At 43.5% G+C, this 18,698-nt stretch overlaps 1 protein-coding gene across 1 annotated transcript in view; it reads right to left on the bottom strand.

The window, feature by feature from the left end:
- Positions 1-18,698, bottom strand: part of TBC1D19 (TBC1 domain family member 19) — a 2,958,314-nt gene that overhangs the window by 444,120 nt on the left and 2,495,496 nt on the right. Inside the window, exon 17 of the mRNA XM_044062152.1 lies at positions 13,320-13,429. Within this exon, the coding sequence (XP_043918087.1) occupies positions 13,320-13,429 (110 nt within the window). The remainder of the gene's footprint in view (positions 1-13,319; positions 13,430-18,698) is intronic.

The raw sequence follows: 18,698 nt of genomic DNA on the forward strand, positions 1-18,698 counted from the left end.
TTGCAGACAGGTTCAGTGCAAACATCTCCAACCCCTCCCTTCAAAAGAGCAAGTATCTATCCCGACAGAGTGCAGCCTCCCAAACATCTCTGATGCACAGGTGAAGGCCGCCCTCTCCAAAGCAAAAAACACTGCTTCCATGGGACCAGATGATGTCCCAGGTTGCGTCCTACATGAACTCCAAGAAGAACTAATCCCTCAAGTAAAACGGCTGCACAATCTCAGCCTCACTACAGGATATGTGCCCAAAGAATGGCGTACAGCAACAGTGGTCCCACTCCACAAAGGCGGCGCATCTGCGGACCCTGGAAACTATCGCCCCATAAGCCTGACTAGCCTAGTCTGCAAGGCTATGGAGAGGATCATCATGGAACTCATAAACAAAGACATTGGGGACCTACAGACACTAGATCCTACCCAATTTGGCTTTGTCAAGGGCAGATCCTGCCTTTTGAACCTGGTCGACTTCTTCGAAAGAGTCACCAAGGCCATAGATGAAGGGAAGGTAGTCCACACAGCCTATCTGGACCTCACAAAGACATTTGACACAATACCCCACTCGGGCATCATAGATAAGCTATCCAGCCTAAATATAAACCCCTATGTCACAAGATGGGTCGCAAACTGGCTCAAAGACAGAACCCACAGAGTCAGAGTTGCTGGAGCCATGTCAGACTCGAAACAGGTCACAAGTGGCGTCCCACAAGGTTCTGTCCTGGGACCTCTCTTGTTTGGTATTTACTTTTCTGAGGTACAGGCCAACGTGGGAGGACTATGGTTCACCAAGTTCGCAGATGACTGCAAACTGGGCGCCATAGTCGACTCTCCAGCTGACACAAACATCCTTCAAAAAGGTCTCGCAGAGACAGATAACTGGTGCCAGAGCCATGGTCTAAAGCTAAATGCCAAAAAGTGTATAGTCATACCCTTTGGCAGAAACAATGTGCCCACAAATTACCACATAGGTGGTAACCCATTAAGTACAGAGAAAGTAATTAGGGATCTGGGGACCCAAGTTGACAGCAATCTCTCCTTTGACAACCACATTGCCAAAGTGGTTAGAAAGACCTTCTACATAGCCCACCTCATCATGAAAGGATTCACATCTAGATCAAGAGAGGTAATTGTGCCCCTTTATTCATCCCTTATCAGGCCCATCATAGAATACAATGCCCCCTTTGGGATGTACCTTACCCGACAGCTGCAGCAATTAGAAAGACCCCAAAAGTACCTCACCAGGAGGATCAAGGGACTCAAACAGATGCCATGTGCTGCTCGGTCAAAAAAACTCCAGCTCTACTCAGTTGCATACCGCCTACTTCGAGGCGATCTATGCCTGACATATAAAGCTATGTCCAACCCAGAATTAATGGACATGCTCCACCTCAGTAAATCTAAATCCCTTAGAGCCATACCCTCAAGGGACTTGAACCTCAGCACAGAAATAAATAGAACATGCTTGAGGGACAGATTCATAACCCAGAGGCTCCCTTCGCTCTGGAATAGAATTCCAATTCATGTTAGGCAGAGCACCTCACTGACTCTCTTCAAGAAGAATCTTGATGAGTGGATGGGGGATCGTAGATTTGTCCCGGAGATTATTTCCGTGTCACTATTAGACAGAGGCACAGTAAACTAAACTTTAAAAAGGGCACAGTATACTCAAATCAAGGGGTGGCGTAAGCCAAACACAATCGGGCTAGGCTTATAAATGCCACAGGGCAGATAGCCTAGTATGAACCTATGACAACTGTAGGCATGCCTCTTGCAATCCTGAGCAACTCAAAGCAAACATAAGCCACTGTGCTCCAATTATATTACAGCCTGTCTGACACACCCCTTCATGATGTTACCTATACTCTACTCCACTACTCACCTACTCCTACTCTTACACTCTTGAGACATGGCTCATATGCTGGGGAAAATTGGGATTCACTATCCTTATCCTTATTTGTATAGGATTGCCTACTAATGCATGGTTACATCTCTCACACTGAGCGTCCCCCCCTTAGCAACCACTACTCAGTGGCCATATTGTCTTCAGCCTGCCATTCACCTGCATGGATGGCAGAACAAGCTGTTTAGTGAAAATGCCTATTTTTGGCTTTTTTTAAATTATTTTCTTGTTTTTATAAGCGCCGCACGTTTGCACGGTGCTGCGCTATGCTTAAACATCGGAGGTAGGGGAAAAAAAATTAAATTTTTATATTTTTAAACATTTATAAATGCCAATGGCCTTATATGTGGCCACTGGCATGCTTCCTCAACTGTATGCATCCTTTATTTGGAGCTGTCCTAGCTCCGTTTAGCTATTTGCAGAACTGTACTCCGTTACCAACGGTGTACATTTCTGCAGCTAATACTAATCTTCCACGGACAGGTTAGTGTTTCCTGGATTGCAAATTTACTTCATTTACATGGCTTTTTCCAGCAAATGAGGTAATTTGCATACCATGACGCTGTCCGTGCAAGAGTAGCTTTAGCAGCTCTCGTGCACACCCCTGCCGGCTGTACCTGGATCGCACGGCAGACATATTGCCGGAGTGAGCTCCTACACTCTTCTTGCACTCTGTGCAAGCTTTCGTAAATCCAGCCCCCTGTCTTTCTTTAACTTAGTAAATGTATGTAGATATGTAAAACAGTAAATATTATGTAATAGGAATGTCTAAATGTAGTAATGTGAATTGCTGTATATGTTAGATGTTTGCACATAGAGATTGGAGTAACGTAATTTCATTCAGTTGCACTTGTTGTGGAGTGTGAATGACAATAAAGTTTACTTTGACTTTAATACTTACAGAGGATCTACCTCAGGGGCCAAAAATTACGAGTCTCCTTTATGGAAGGTATAGATAAGGTATTCACATCATCACTGTCAAAAACAGTGGGAAGGATATCTAAGTTAGACTAAACTACCCTTCTCATGTTCAAACTCCAAGAGAGTCAAGTGAAGGGGACTCCCTTAATCTTTTCACTAAGGAAGTCACTCCTGAGGTTTACAGAGAAGTGGCCTAGGGATTAAATCTGTTTGACAAGGCTACATACTCTTCTGCATATGTCTTATAGTTAAATTCAAAGGAGAAGGCAGAATACATCCATCATGGGTGTCCAGTTCCGGGATACCAAGCATAAGTCAAACACAGTAAAGCTTCACCATACTGGTTGCAAGGCTACTGCACAATGACTGGCTTTCTGCTACTTTCTACACTAAAACTGTTGGGTTGAGTACACTTGTTTGGCTTTTTTTAATGTTTGTAAAATCCAGTATAAAAATCTTTATTCAACACAAGTGCTTTTGTGAGTAACTCCACTTCTTCAGATGTCTAATACATTTTAAGAACATCTCTTGGCTTAAATATACACCCTCTTGGGACACATGATTAAAACCCACCAATACATTGTTCTAATGTGAACAAGCACTTTCAATTTAAAGCAACATTCCACAAGGTACACACCATGAAGTGGACTAGAAGTCTGAAACATATATATATATATATATATATATATATATATATATATATACACACACACACACACACACACACACACACACACACACACACACACACACACACACTTCTAAAAGCCTATTTATAAGATAGCTAGATCATAATATAAAATTCCATAACATTTCAATGTACAATCACAAGCACAAAATGTATCTGCACATATTTACATTTTCCATTTGTGTTCTCCAAAACACATACAAGCCTGTGACAAGAAGTCAGTAATTCATTATACAAACAGTTCCACAGCACATCTTACCTAAAAAGCTGCCTAGACTTTAACTTAGGACACAGGGGTGTATATTTATTTAATCCATGACATCTGTCAGCCCTTAGTTTTACTATCCACCTAGCGTCAAGCTCTTCAGTGATATTCTGCAGCTGTTTTTAAAATATATTAGACATCTGAAGAAGTGGGGTGACCCACGAAAGTGTTTGTGTCGAATAACGATTTTTATACTGGATTTTAGAGCCATCTCCAAGTCCTGGTGTTTTGCTTTTTACTCTGGATCTGTTTTGTGCAGGACAAGTGAGTTCTAAAGCTTTGGTGGCAGTTTTGTGTTTTTCAAGGTTTGTTCAACACATTTCACTTATCAAACCAAATACCTTCTTGCTTGCTGTCTTATAGTGACCACTTTTATAGTGACCACATAGGCAGCCACCACTATCTGCAGAGTGTTCATGCTAAAGGAGAGGAAGTAGGCTGCTAGGTCTCAATTATCCAAGCACTGATTGGTACACTTATGCCATAGAAACATATATGCTCAGGTGTTTCCTAGGCTTTAATACCAGTGCACTACAGCAAATTGTAAAACTACCTGTTAGAATTTTTAATATCCTTGACATAGTCCTTACAAATAAAGCTTCTATTGCCTGTACCCTACTCGGCAGTGCCTCATCCATGGTTAAATCTGTCATCTTTTCAATCAGGCATAGCAGTGCCACCACACCACCAAATTATACCTTCTTTACAGAATTTCAAGGGGGCAAAACTACTTCAGCTTTTAAAAGACCTAGCACAATTTCCAAAAATTCTTTGCAAATGTACCAAACTGAGACAGCTGCTCCATTCACCTCTGACTTTCACCAGCACCTAAACTTTAGCTGTACAGAAAAGTCAGTATCCATTAATCTTAAACAAAATGGTAAATTCAGGAATAAATTTCACTGGTGAAAGTGTCATATTAACAAAATGTATAACAAAATAAGGAAAATAAAAAAAAATATAGGATATCACCACTCCCCTCAAGGCCACACTGAAACATGTAGCAAGGAACTTGAGCACTATTAGAAAATGCAGTCTGGGACAAGTTTAATGTCATTACTGAAACCAAAGGAAACTAGAAACTGTTTTTCAGTTATGCCAGGAAATTAATAAATACAGCCCTACAATACACTAAACTTATCCATAATAATGTCGCACAGTCCAATCCAAAGGAAAAAGTCAATACTTTATCAGAAAATTTTAGTGCTAATGTTACCCCACCTTACCACATTTTTGCCCACCACTATCTCTGAAAATGTAGCTCTCCCCAAAATCCTTTGCTGCAAGTCTTATAATCCCTGTCAAATGTTAAAAATAATACTGCCACAGGACCAGACTGTACATCAGGCTGCATTCTCATCAGTGCCAAGTATGCAATGTCTGAGCCCCTACTTAAACTGTTCGACCTCAGCCAAAGCATACCTGGAGAACAGCCACTGCGATTCTTCTACACAAGAGAGATCCCTCTACAGACCTGGATTATTATAAGCTCATCAGCCTTATACAGAAAACCATGAAACATGTCATACCATAACTCATTAATGTGGATATAGGCAACACAAGTGATCTAGACGCTATTCAGTTTGGTTCTGAGAAATGCATACTGGACCTACTGAGCTTCTCTGAAATGGTTACAGAGGCTGTGGACAGTGGTAACTCAGTGAACATTGCTTATCTTGACCTAAGGCTTTTGACACTATCCCCCATGGCTGGTATTACTGCAAAAGTAGGTAAACTTAATGTAATCACTTACATTGTCCATTAGATTGCAAACTAACTATCCAAAAGATCCTAAGCTGTGAACCCTGTTGGTACCATCTCTGACCATAAAATTGTAACAAGTCTGTGAGGGGATTGGTCCGTCCTCTTTTGCACTGATTCTCCAGACATCCAAGCCAACATTGAGATGTGTAGACCAAGTTTGCTAATGACTGCAAGCTGGGCATTATTATCCACCCATCCACTTATACTAAAGAACACCAGCAAGGACTGGAATGTGCATCTATACCTGTTCTATTAAAAAAGTCCCAAGCTAAATGCAAAAAAGTGCAACTTAGTAGTGTTCATGAAAAAACTATTCCCACCTCATACGCTATAAATGAAATTCCTTTTCAGACAGACAGCCATAAGAGACCTGGGTTCTTGTGGACAACTCTCTTAATCGATCATGTTTCGACCATAATCAGAGAATCCTTATATCCGACACATTTAATTTCCAAAGAAATATCCTCAAGATCCAAGGAAGTCATCATACCACTGTACTATTCTTTTATCAGGCCCTTCATTAAATATAGTGTCCCCTTTGGTTAAGCACAAATTTAAGCATATTGCTCTAGTGCAAAGGCCTCAAACATCTGTAACAAAAAAGGACTTGTGTCCTTTGACTACCCTGATAAGATTAGCACAACTTTCCTTATACTAAATTGCCTAACCTACACAAAACCCCAAGGTAACCTATGTCTCACTTTTTTGAGCAATGAAAGGTCTACTCCTATTTGACCTATTTCTTTGCAAAATCCTTGGCTCTATAAATACTCACACTAGGAACTTAAATCTATACCAAACGACAAAACTTGGTGGAGAGAGATTCCTAACTCAATGTATTCACAGCCTATAGAATAAGTTATGCTACAGGTCAAAGAAAGTACTATTTTAGCTACATTTAAAACTAGTCTTGATGACTAGATAGGTAGATATATATATTTACCCAAGAGTTATCATGGATGGCTCTGCCCAAGTTGGGAGGTGAGCAGTATTAAGTGCTCAAAAAGGGGTGGTAAGAACTTTCAAATGTGTCTACTTGAAGGTGTAGTATTCCTAAGAATCTTATGGTCCCCCATGATCACTTACCTAATATCGCTCTTAAGTTTCTGTGTTCTTTAATGTGTATAAATTCTATAGACTGTTGAAGTCACAAGCTTTTTTTCTTTCTTTCTTTTTTTGTTGCAAAGTTATTACCATGTTATTTTTTTGATAGTTTATGTTTGAGTTTTGGTCTCAAGTGTGAAAGGCTACATGACAAAATTACTTACTCTGTTAAAGTTTTTCAGCTATGCTCTTTATTTGCCAATGGCACTTTTATTGTATTTATTAATTTTTAGTTAAACAGTTCGGCTGTCTGTACATTTTATCATTTTATTTCAGTGTCTGCACTTCAGCATGAATCTGATGTTGACAAAGCCAAAAAAAGTCAAAGGATGAACTTACACAGAAGGTGCCTGGAAACTAGCATACAGCTTGGAGTTCTCACTTCATCAGCAGAGGCTTATCTAACAGAAGGCAAACAGATCTTGCTGACTGCTTCTAAAGGAGAGAAGACAGGCAGTGGTTACAGAAAATCATGGGACTGGAGATGAACAAGACTCTCACTGAGCCCAATACCCTCAGGTCTTGGCAGGACTGACAAAGTCAATAAGGTCTCATGCTGTAAGCCTGCTAATTCTTTTGATACACTCCCTTTTCAGCTTCTCCATCTTCCCTAGTGATCACTCTTTTCTGCAAGACTTTACGCTTTAAAGGGAGGAGCATTTGCCCCTGTCCTAATGCCACAAGTTACATATATTCTAAGAAGGCCCTAATGCTTTAGTCCCAGTGGAGCAGAAAACTGGTGCAGTGTTTGCATAAGGAAACACAGTGAGTTTGTCTCAAGCAAAATAGACACTGTAACAGGGGCACCTTTTGCAGGTACACTAACTTGTAAGATTTTTTAGGTATGACACAGACATTAGAATTACCAACTAGCAAGCAATTCAAACATTACTCAGATAATACTGCAAGCAATAACATACCAGTTGATGAAAAAATGTTCTATGAATGTAGCCTGGAAAGGACAAACTGCCCACAGCTGAGGATTCTACTGCAGCACTGATCCCTGTGATGAACATAACCACTTCGGGAACTGTATGGACTGTTTGTGCTGTGCAAAAAATTTGTCCAGTACAGGATCAAAATGCACAGGCATGGCTAAAATATGCATCATGGCCATGGAATAATTCCAGACTAAATCTAGCAAGTAGGGCAAAGCAAAGATAGAAGTTCAGCTACTGGGATGCATTGTTCCAGCCACAAGGAGAACCCATTCCACTTGTCAGAATAAGTTTGCCTAGTGTAAGGTTTCCTAGTGACCTCCAACACATCTGCAATATCTTTCAGAACACCTGGTAGACTAAACAAGATAGATGCTAGAAAACCGGATACGGTGGTCCAAGAAATGAAGAGAAAAGTAGCAAGTATCAGAAAAGCTATAAGGGAATACTTCCCTCTAAATTACAGAAAATGCATCTATTACCATTTTGCACATTCTGCTGAAGACAACACAAGTTGAAAAGGATTCTGTTTTCCCTTGTGGCAACAATCACATTGGTGTCCCATGAATCTTTACATCCAGAAAATCCTCTATCCACAAGACTTTTAGAGTCTGAACTCCAAGACAGTGTCAAATTATAAGCCAAGGACCTTACTACCATGTTCACGTTGGATGTGATATTTTGCAATGTCTGATAGCCCCTGCCCACACCTCCCAATTGCACAGTATTTGGAGGAACTCCCTTAATTTGTTCTACAACTTTTGTTCCATTCCTACTAAAACTGGATATTATTTTGGAAAGTGTGGGTTAATAGGACCAAACTTTAAAATCTGTGCTTAATGTTTGGTGTTTACTATAATTTCTTATTGTTATATCCCTGACTCTGCAGTTGACAGTTAAAAGGTATGCCCTGCCATACTTGCACTACTTCACTGCAAAAAAGGCAAGAACACATACCTTATCACTGCCTGGTAGTCTGACCTCACTAAGAGGGGCTCTGTTTTAACCTGTATGTCAAACCTTAAAGAATGAGGAAGATAATTCTCAAGTCTAGCAGGTCTATGTGGAGAGATCCTTAGTAAATACTGCACAGCAAAGAATATCATCTAGCCCTCTGAGATGTGATGGTATTACATGGCTATGAGGAACCGATAACAAAAAGGAAAAGCAGCTTTGCAACAAATAGCTGCTCAGACAGTCAGTGAGTCGCCCTCATATAACAATGCACTTGGGGAATGGTGAAAATAATGACTGCCGTCAGCTCCAGAAGCACCTGAATGTAAACCTCCACTCAACCTTTCCCATGAAGTCAAGAGTAACCCTTCCTGAGTCCACTCCTTAAGCAAAGGCAGACAAAGGCTTAAAATGAACTTGTTTAGATGATGGCAGTCTTCTACACCTGGAACAGAGATGGTTTACTTCAGACTATCAGTAACAAGAATGTTATCAGGACAGCGTCCCTCACAGTGCTACCACTAGGGAGTGCCTCGAGGAATAACTATCAGACAGTCATCTAAGTATCAGAATTTCTGCAGATGTCTTTATATCAAGGCTTCCAACACCATTGTTATAATTTGGCAAAAACTCCAGAAGAACAGGACTGGCAAAGCTGCAACTTTTGGCACTGGAAATAAACAGGATCCAGGGCAAAGTGCAGGAATATCAAATATAGTTTCAATTACAGACACACCAGTACACAACCAAAATGTCCAGTGACACTATCCAGATTAAGTGGGTCAGAATAAGCATCAGAGATAGGTGGGTCACAGCCTAAAACCAACTGTAGTGGTATTTTGTAGATGATGTTAATGTTTAATATGGACCAACTCCCTCTTCATCTTCTCTGAAATGAGGAAATGTTAAGATTAAAAGATGCTTTTTTCTTGTCCATGTTGAAACAGACTTTACAGCCTATATGAGCTGCACAAACTCATGCTGTTTTAGTAGCTTAGCTAAAAACAAAATGAGCTTCCGAGAATCACCTGAATAAAACAACAGCAAGAATATCTATGCCATGGAAGCCAGCTCCAAAAGCATAGAGAGAAAAAAATCTCTGATGAAGACTCAGGTGACCCTAGTTCACTTAACAGCTCAGGCACGTGTTGGAGCTGGCAAGGAGGAGAACTGGAATGGTGATGCTTGGCTTACCTCCCCACGTGCATGAATGATGGATTCCATTCTTGGGTCTTTCAATTTTCCGCCAAGGAAAGAATAGGGTAAAATGGGTTTGCCCAGAGGAATAAATGAAAATGCTGACTGACCACGAGGAAGAACTGGGTAAAAAAAAAAAAATTCTAGGACAAGGCCTTTGTGAACACTGCCCAAGATTAACTTACCTAATCTAATAGTCCCAGGCTTCCCACTGGCAGCTATGGCCAGTAGTTTGGCATGCTATGGTACTCCTTGCAAAGGCTGCCTTTTAGGGGGCTAACTAATTAACTAACTAACTAACTGACTGTCTGACTGACTGACTGACTGACTGACTGACTGACTGACTGACTAACTAACTAACCAACCAACCTGATAGGTGATTGGGCCTAGGACTGTCTTTTGCCATCACCTGGGACATATGCACTTTCATAACAAAACATCAATCATGACCGACTACAGAAATAATAACACAACATATTTACACTGTCTTGTACAAAAGCAAGTCCTACTGCTTGAATTAGAACAGCAATCAGCATAAGGTACAGAGTGAAAAAAAAGACAAATATTTATACAACGAGGATGATCTTAGACAAATCGTAAGTCAAAGGATACAATTATAGACTTAAACACAAAAGTTATAGAAATGCTGTATGTCCTATGCCCAATTTCAGTCAGCAAAATCAGTCACTGTTCCTAAAACACTGATATCTGTAAGCAAAGGATAAATGCTGAAGAAATTTTACTTTAAACAAGACATACAGCCAGCTTTCCTGACTGCTGTTTCATGCCTGTCTGACTCCTACCTGAGATTGCATGCGGAATTCTCAAGCCCCTGTAGTGGCCACCATCCACTGCAGACAATGTACTGGCTACCAGGAAGGCTTTTAGCTTCTCTCTTTGCCTGCTAGGTGTAGATGAACTGATATGCTGACACTTGCAGCATGATTAGATGTTAAAGTCTTCCAGAGACACTTTAAGCAGATCACATGCAGGTGTCATAGCTGATGTCATAGTGATCACAAGCAGACTCAGATGGAATAAGCAGGAGACCCTCATGGAAACTAAGACTACCTGATATCTGGGCAGTTACATCTGCTTGCCAGGGGAACTCTGGCTCTTGGAAGAAAGGGCAGGCCTAGCTGAGGAGGAGAACTAAGTAATAAGGGGAGAGTCTACCTATTTTTCCCAGTAGACAAGGCTGCTGCCTCACTTTTGGAGCTCCTGAATAATTTAAGTGAGCTTACCAAAGAGGGCTTCTCCCTGGATAACTGAATCCAGAATAGTCTGATGAAGCTTATTTATGCAGTAGCAGCTGCTGTCCTAATCAGTGCATCATTGTAGCTGAAGGTTCAGCTAACTATATCAAACTCAAATGAAGAGGTTAAGCTGACAGCATTTTTTAAAGAATCTCTATCTTATTTATTTGTTTATTTTTATTTGACATTTGTTAACCTGGATAGTCCGACTAGGACAGTGCCCTTTTTCAGTGGAGGCCTGGGGAGAAAAGCTCCAGTGTACAAAAATAGATTATTACAAAGTTCAGTAAATATGCAGTACAATGAGAATCGATTGTCAGATGCATTTACAATAGTGGAGGCAAGCAAGAGTTAATCATAAATAAAGATAGTCAGATTCTTACGAAAGCGAACATACACTCAAAGCGAGAGATAATGTTATTAGGATTATCACATTCTAGATGGGTAGCAGTAGGTGATAGGACAAGCTACAAGGGTTTTGGGGAGGGTGGTAAAAGGAGCTAGCATTGAGAGATGATGTTAGGATATATAGTTAGCATAATGTGGGTTCAAATATGGATAGTTGGATAGCCTGTAGAGAGACAGGAAAGATTATTAGCTTACTGACAGGAGATAGGTAGGAGAGAGGAGGCCTGAGGTATTAAGGTAGGAGGTGAGTGGCTGGAGTAAGGTGAGAGGAAGAGAGATAAAAGGGGCAAAGGGATGAAAAAGAGAGGGTGAGAGAGGTGTGCAGTGACCCAGATTTAGATTTGGAGAGTAGCTGTATAAGTTCTGTTTAGCAGATTTCTTTGGTTTGTAAATCTGCAGCAGGCATTGATCAGAGCTCTTAAGAGATCAGGTGGGGGTATAGAGTGAGACTAGTGAGGAAAGACTTGGAAAGGAGGAGGGTTTACTGAGAATGGAATGGATAATGAGGAGTTGGGTAAGTTTGAGGTATCTCCAGATATCAAAGACCTGTACCAGCTTTTCCAATATCTGATTTGGTCATTCCTACAGAAAACAGTCAGTGATGGATGAGACATCAAGTCTTCACTTGTCAAGGGATGCTCATAATCAGTGAAAGTCTGAAGGTGACTAAAGTATTGGACTTTGGGCTGTCTAGGACCTTGGTATGGGGCTTTTTTTCCCTTTTATATTCTCATTTCTTTCTGGCTCCTATCTGAGACTATATATTGAACTCTCAGTCCCTGTAATGATTACACTCCGTGGCTTACAACCTAACAACCAGGCAGATGTTTAGCTTATTTCTTTGCCTGAAATAAGAAGATGGACTAAGCACTGACACCTGCAGAAAAAAAAATTAAATGGTCCTTCCACAGACACTGTACGCAGCTCACATGCAAGTGTTATTGTTGATAAGATGATTACAAGCAGACGTAGAATGGAATATGCTTTAGGCTTCAAATACATAAATGTCTTCACGAAGCATATTTGGTTCAAGAGCTGAACTAGAAAACTAGTATAAAAAAAACTGGAAGCATGGCTCTGAATTAATCTTTCTGTCCTTGTGCAGTGACATCACAGCAATTACCACTGGGGCTGAGTGCACCGTGTGTGTGTGAGTTCTATAAAGACCTGCTATAAGCAGACTGCCAAGAAAAACATTTTGGCTGCTATCCACCAGAGTGTGTAGTGCCTGACACAATCCCAAGGACCACAGCTGCAAGCTTTATATAGTATCAGAACAGCAAGTGCAAAGAGTTGGGGTGGGGGAGATATTTGTTAACCTTGAGGTTGAAGTATCTCAGATCATTATTATTATTATTTCCTGTACCCTGAAGTACAGCAGTCTCAGAGTTAGAATATATGAGCAGCTGAGGTGAGTGGTGCAGCCCCTATATCAGGGGGTTCAATGGAGTGAAGCCCTCTGCAAAAGCACTTTAACAGTGTAATGTAATTGCCAAGTTTTGAAATTCAATTTTTTTTGTGCTAATTGCAATTTATTTTTCAGATGTGTGGGGCCCATAATTTAAGGTCTTATATTCAGAGCTGTAGTTGGCTCATCTATTGCCCAGTGCTGATTCCCAAGCAGGTGTCCCTCAACTCTAAGTAAAAACACTCTTTGACTCACCCTAGCTATGCTTCTGCTTGTAGCATCAGCTTACAACTGATATGTTTGTATTTAAAATTAAAAACAGAACATTTCCGAAAAAAATATATTTGTATGTGATTCATAAACAAATGCACTGCAACAATGGTTATGCAAATGAAACGTACCATAGTAACTTGTTTTCTAGGTCTAATTTTTAAATCAAGTTTCCACAAAATTGCTAAATATAAACGTGCTCTACAAAGAATCAGCCGTATACACAAATAAATCTTAAAATTCACTTACAGAACAATGAGAAGAAATGGTATGAAGCCGGAAGAAGTATCGTACATACATCTCACGAAACACCTGATATAATCTGGATGGCTCATAATACAGGAAACAAAGTGGAGCAACTGTAATACAGCAAATAGAACACATGCAACATTAGTACACTAGCATAACACTTCACAGTGAAAGCAATGAAAATGAAAACAGTGCATCTGTTGATAAGGTTCTTCAAAACAGACTGTACACTGTTATTAATATATAGTTATCATTGCTGCAGCCTGCATCTGAATGCAGGAGCCCTCAAGGCAGAAAATGTAACCATGATGACACAATTTCTGGACTATTTGCTACTTGCCCCCCAGCAGTTCCATGGCATCAATGGATAAAGTACGGTCTGCAACTTTTAGTTATGTACTTACCATAACGATAGATGTATGTGATCCATCTCGCCTACATTCATGACTGATGGGCTCAGAGCCGAGAATTGGCTCCAACCCGGCCAATACACTAGCACGAAGTCTCTCATTGGCTGGGCCAACTCCCTTATCCCAGGATGCACCACGCCCAAACCCCCAGATCTTGTTTGCCCCACCACCACTCACTCAAGTGGACCACTCCAACTGTACAATAGTGTTTCCTCCAGATCCAACAGGTAGGGGGAAGGAGGGCGGGTATGTAAGAATGTAGGCGAGATGGATCACATACATCTATCATTATGGTAAGTACATAACTAAAAGATGCAATGCAATCCTATCTCACCTACATTCATGACTGATGGGACAGCGTCCTTAGCACCTAGATCCTGGGAGGCTCACTGGAAAACACTCCTGAGCACTGTGGAACCAAAGGACGCCTGACCTCTAGAGGCCACGTCCAGTTTGTAATGAGAAATAAAAGTATGTGGAGAAGCCCAAGTGGCCACTGCACATATCTCATCCACTGACAGTCTGGCATGAAAGGCCACTGAAGTTGCCATAGCCCTAGTAGAATGCGCTCTAATTGGAAATGGTAGGTCCCTTCCTGTTGATGCATAAATAAATGAAACACAATCCCTAATCCACCTAGCAATAGTGGTCATAGTTACTGGTTTGCCAATCCTGTTGTCTGCAAAGGCCACAAACAACTGGTCTGATTTCCTCTGCTGCTGTGTCCTATCCAAGTAAAACCTCAGTTGTCTATGCACATCCAACTGATGAAGTCTGTATTCTGCCTTGTTGGAAAATTTTGGAAAGAAAACTGGTAGCTCTATAGATTGATGCAGACAAAGAGTAGAAGAAACCTTCGGAAGAAATGACGGATTTAGTCTTAGAGACACTCTATCCTTGTGAAAGATCAGATAAGGGGGCTTAACAGAGAGGGCATGAAGCTCCGCAACTCTTCTGGCTGAAGTAATAGCTACCAAGAAGGCAGTCTTCCAAGATAAGAACTTTTGCTCACAAGTGGCCGCCGGCTCGAAGGGATGAGACGTCAAGGCTCCTAAAACTACATTCAAATCCCATGGCAAAACAGGTTACGACATCGGTGGGCGAAGCAACCAAGCTCCCTTAAGAAAGGCCTTACACAACTTATGACTCATGAGTGAAGGCTCAAAGGCAACATGATAATTAGAAACTGCCAATTGGACTTTAAGCGTGGAGACAGCGGAACCCTGTTTAATAAGAGTTGCCAAAAAATCTAATACTGTAGACACCGGGGCTGTCAGAGGGTCAAGGTTGTGCCACTGGGCCCAAATGACAAACCTTTTCCATTTATTAGAATATATCTCCTCAGTGGAAGCACTGTGAGAAGAAGACAGAATCTGGACCACCTCAGGCGAAAGGATATGCTGTCTGACTAAGGTCGGAAGTGGAGCAGCCAAGCCATTAGCTTGAGAGTTCGCAGTGATGGATGGACCTGACCTGACTGAAGAGTCAGGAGGTCTGGAACTGGGTCCAGAATCCAAGGATCCTTCACTGCATACTTCCGAAGGAAAGGAAACCAAACTTGGTGGGGCCAGTGTGGTGCGATCAAAATCATGTTGCTTCCCAAGCAGATCGCCTTCTGAATCACCTTTGGTAGTAGTGGGACCAGCAGGAAGGTGTAGAGCAGACCGGGGGGCCAATTGTGGACTACAGCATCCCTGGGCGACTCCCCCTGGGGGGGGAATAAGGGAGAAGAAATTGCTGCACTTCGCGTTCCAGGGGCTGGTGAAGAGGTCGCAACAGGGAAGACCCCACTTGGAGAAGATCCGAGCCGCTACTCGGTCATTCAGGGACCACTCATGAGGCATCAGAATAACTCTGCTCAGCCTGTCTGCTATCACATTGGTCTTCCCCGGAATGTGCATTGCCACTAGAAATCTCTGGGAAGCGATCGCCCAGTTCCAAACTCTCATGGCTTCTCTGCAAAGAGGATAAGACCTGGTTCCTCCCTGCTTGTTCAGGTACCATACTACCGCCATATTGTCTGAAAAGATTGTGATGGTACCCTTGGGAAGAGAGCTGTGAAGTGCCTGCAATGCTAAAAGCACTACTCTAATTTCCAGGACATTGATATGTAAGTGGGTTTCGTGATCTTGCCACGTGCCTTGAACCGTCCTGTCCAGATAATGCCCCCCCCCTATCTGGGAGGCATCCGTGGTCACTGTGGCAATGGGGAGGGGGGCAGAAGAGTCGCCCCAGGTTCAGGTTGGGAGAGAGGAGCCACCAATGAAGATCTGGCCGACAGGTTTCCGTAATGAGAATCGGGTAGGACAAGGGCAGATCTTGGTATGACCACTGGGTCGACAGGAGCCATTGGAGAATTTGCATGTGCAATCTTGCCAGAGGGACAAGAAGAATGGCGGCTGCCATCAACCCCAAAAGCTGAAGGACCATCCTGGCAGGGGCTTTGCTTCGGGTTAGTAAGGCTAGGACTTGGTCCTGTAGTATCTTTATCCTCTCTGATGGAAGGAATGCTCGCATCTCGACAGAGTCTAGCTCTGCGCCTATAAAGGCAACACGCTGTGATGGCAGCAATACAGACTTTTCCCAGTTGAATGTAATTCCTAATAGATGTCCCAATTTGATGGTAGCACTCACGGCTTGAATAAGAAGATGCCTGGTGGGGGCGGTGAGGAGCCACTCATCTAGATACGGAAACACCTGGAATCCCAGACGTCTCAGGTGAGCCGTCACCACTGCCAGACATTTGGTAAACACCCTGGGGGCTGTGGTGAGACCAAAGGGCAGGGCTCGGAACTGGAAGTGACTGGCTCCTAGGCGGAAGTGTAAATGTATCCTGGATGCCCTGTTTATCTTGATGTGATAATAGGCGTCCTTGAGATCGATGGAGCACATCCATACTCCTTTTTCCAGCAATGGGAAAATGGATTGCAACGTGACCGTCTGGAACTTGGACTTCTTTACGAAGCAGTTTAGGTAGCTGAGGTCCAGAATGGGTCTCAAGTCCCCTGTTCTTTTCGGCACCAAAAATAACTTTCAATAAGTTCCTAATCTGGACTGGTCTGCGGGGACTGGCTGGATGACTCCCTTTCTGAGCAGCTTTGCGACCTCTATGGCTGCTTGATCCCGTTGACTGGGTGGCACATCCGGGATTTTCCTTGAGGGTGGAGGGGGACGGATAAAGGGAATGGTGTAACCTCCGGTGATGATACGAAGCACCCACTGATCCTGAGTGATGGAACCCCAGGCCCTTGGATGCATTGAGAATCGACCCCCGACTGGCTCCGGAGACGCACAGTTGGGCAGTCCCTCAGGGACGCTGGACGGAGGAACCAAGAAAGGATTTGTGGTCTCCTGAGTTGCAGGGGCCTCCACCGCCTCTGGGGCGACGTCTTCCAGAATAATTCCCCCCCCCTGCCTCTGGGGGGGGGTCACTCTGATGGTCAGGGAAAGACTTTTGGGACTTTCTGAACCACATCTTTCCTCCCCTCTGAGCCTTGGGGTAAGGTCTCGAGGGAAGCGAAAAACGGGCCCCAATGGCAGACAAAGTCTTACCCTCCTGCTCACATCTAGTGAGTGTGTCTTTCACCTTGGGTCCAAAGAGAGAGGACCCATCGAATGGAGCGTCGGTGAAGGAAGACTTGAACGCCTCCGCAAAGTGCACAAGCGCATTCAGGCTTGCCTCCTAAGGGCTACGCCCAAACTCGCTGCCCTACCCGCCCCTTCGGCTGCATACGATATGAGCCTCATGGACGAGTTAACAATAGACGAAAGGGTAGACATCTGGGTATTGACAGACTGCGTCAATGCCTCAGGCACGTTACCCGACAGGGTATCTCCCAACTCCTTTATGAGATCCCTTTGGAGCCTCGTAAAATGACATAAATAATTCAGCGACCGCAGGGTGAAGGTCGCTGACGTCAGGGTACACTTCCCGTACCTATCCATGCTCCTGGACTCCTTGTTAGGAGGATGGATAGAAGTAGATGCCTCTGCCCCATCTTGCTGGGTGGCAGACGCCACCACCATAGCATCAACCGGAACTCCCTTGGTTAGAACTTCCTTGCCAGGGGGTGCGGATAAAAACTTGTTGGGGCGAGAAGGAAATGGCTCCACAGAATCAGGGTGTTCCCACACCCTTCGACAAATAAGGTCCAGTAACTCATCGAAGGGTGGAGACACCCAGGAGGTGGAGGGTTGGGCTCCAAAGGCTTTGAGGAAGACCGACTCCTCCGCGGAAGGGGTTTTGGATGGCCATTCACCCCTCTGTCTCAAGATCTCCAGGATACCGGAGAATGAGACATCGTCAGAGGACGACTTGGGGGACCCCTCCGCATCATCGAGGTCGGTGTCCGAGGTGACAGACTTATCTAGGGAGTCTATGTGCTTCCTCTTGCACAATTTTTTCCTGGGGGGCTCCTCAGGCACGAACTCTGAAGGCTCCTCGGAAAAAAGGGGACCACACAAGGAGGAATCATCAGGCCTAGGAGCCGCGCTGTCAGAAGACAGGGGGGCACCAGAAGCTCTAGCCACCGTGTCTATTGAAGGAGTCACAGATTCGGGTGAACTCACTAGAGACTTGGCCAGCGCGCTCCTCATAGCCTCGAAGGCGGGCCCACCAGCATCTGAGGAGGGGCCCGTCCCCGAGACCATAACCGGTGTCGGGGTTCCCCTAGCCGAGGCGCCAAGAGGGAGACTCAGGGCCGAAACCAGAAGCCCCGACGAGTCCCCCTCGGGCCCGGCTGAGGACACCTGAGAACCAAAACCTCTGGAAGGCACAGAAAGGGTTGGAGCTGAAGACGGTGCTGACAGACTAGCAGTGGGTCTTGGGACCGCCTCAAGGACTTCACCCAACTCTACGAACTCCGACGACACCAAGGTAGTCGGAGGAGGAAGAAATGGTATCGAAGAAGCTGGCTCCAGGACCGACTGGGCCAAAGCCAAAAATAATTTGGATAAGACAGGTGACTGG

The sequence above is a fragment of the Protopterus annectens genome, chromosome 2.part1 (assembly GCF_019279795.1).
Source record: "Protopterus annectens isolate FY-2018-M chromosome 2.part1, PAN1.0, whole genome shotgun sequence".
Taxonomy (NCBI): domain Eukaryota; kingdom Metazoa; phylum Chordata; order Ceratodontiformes; family Protopteridae; genus Protopterus; species Protopterus annectens.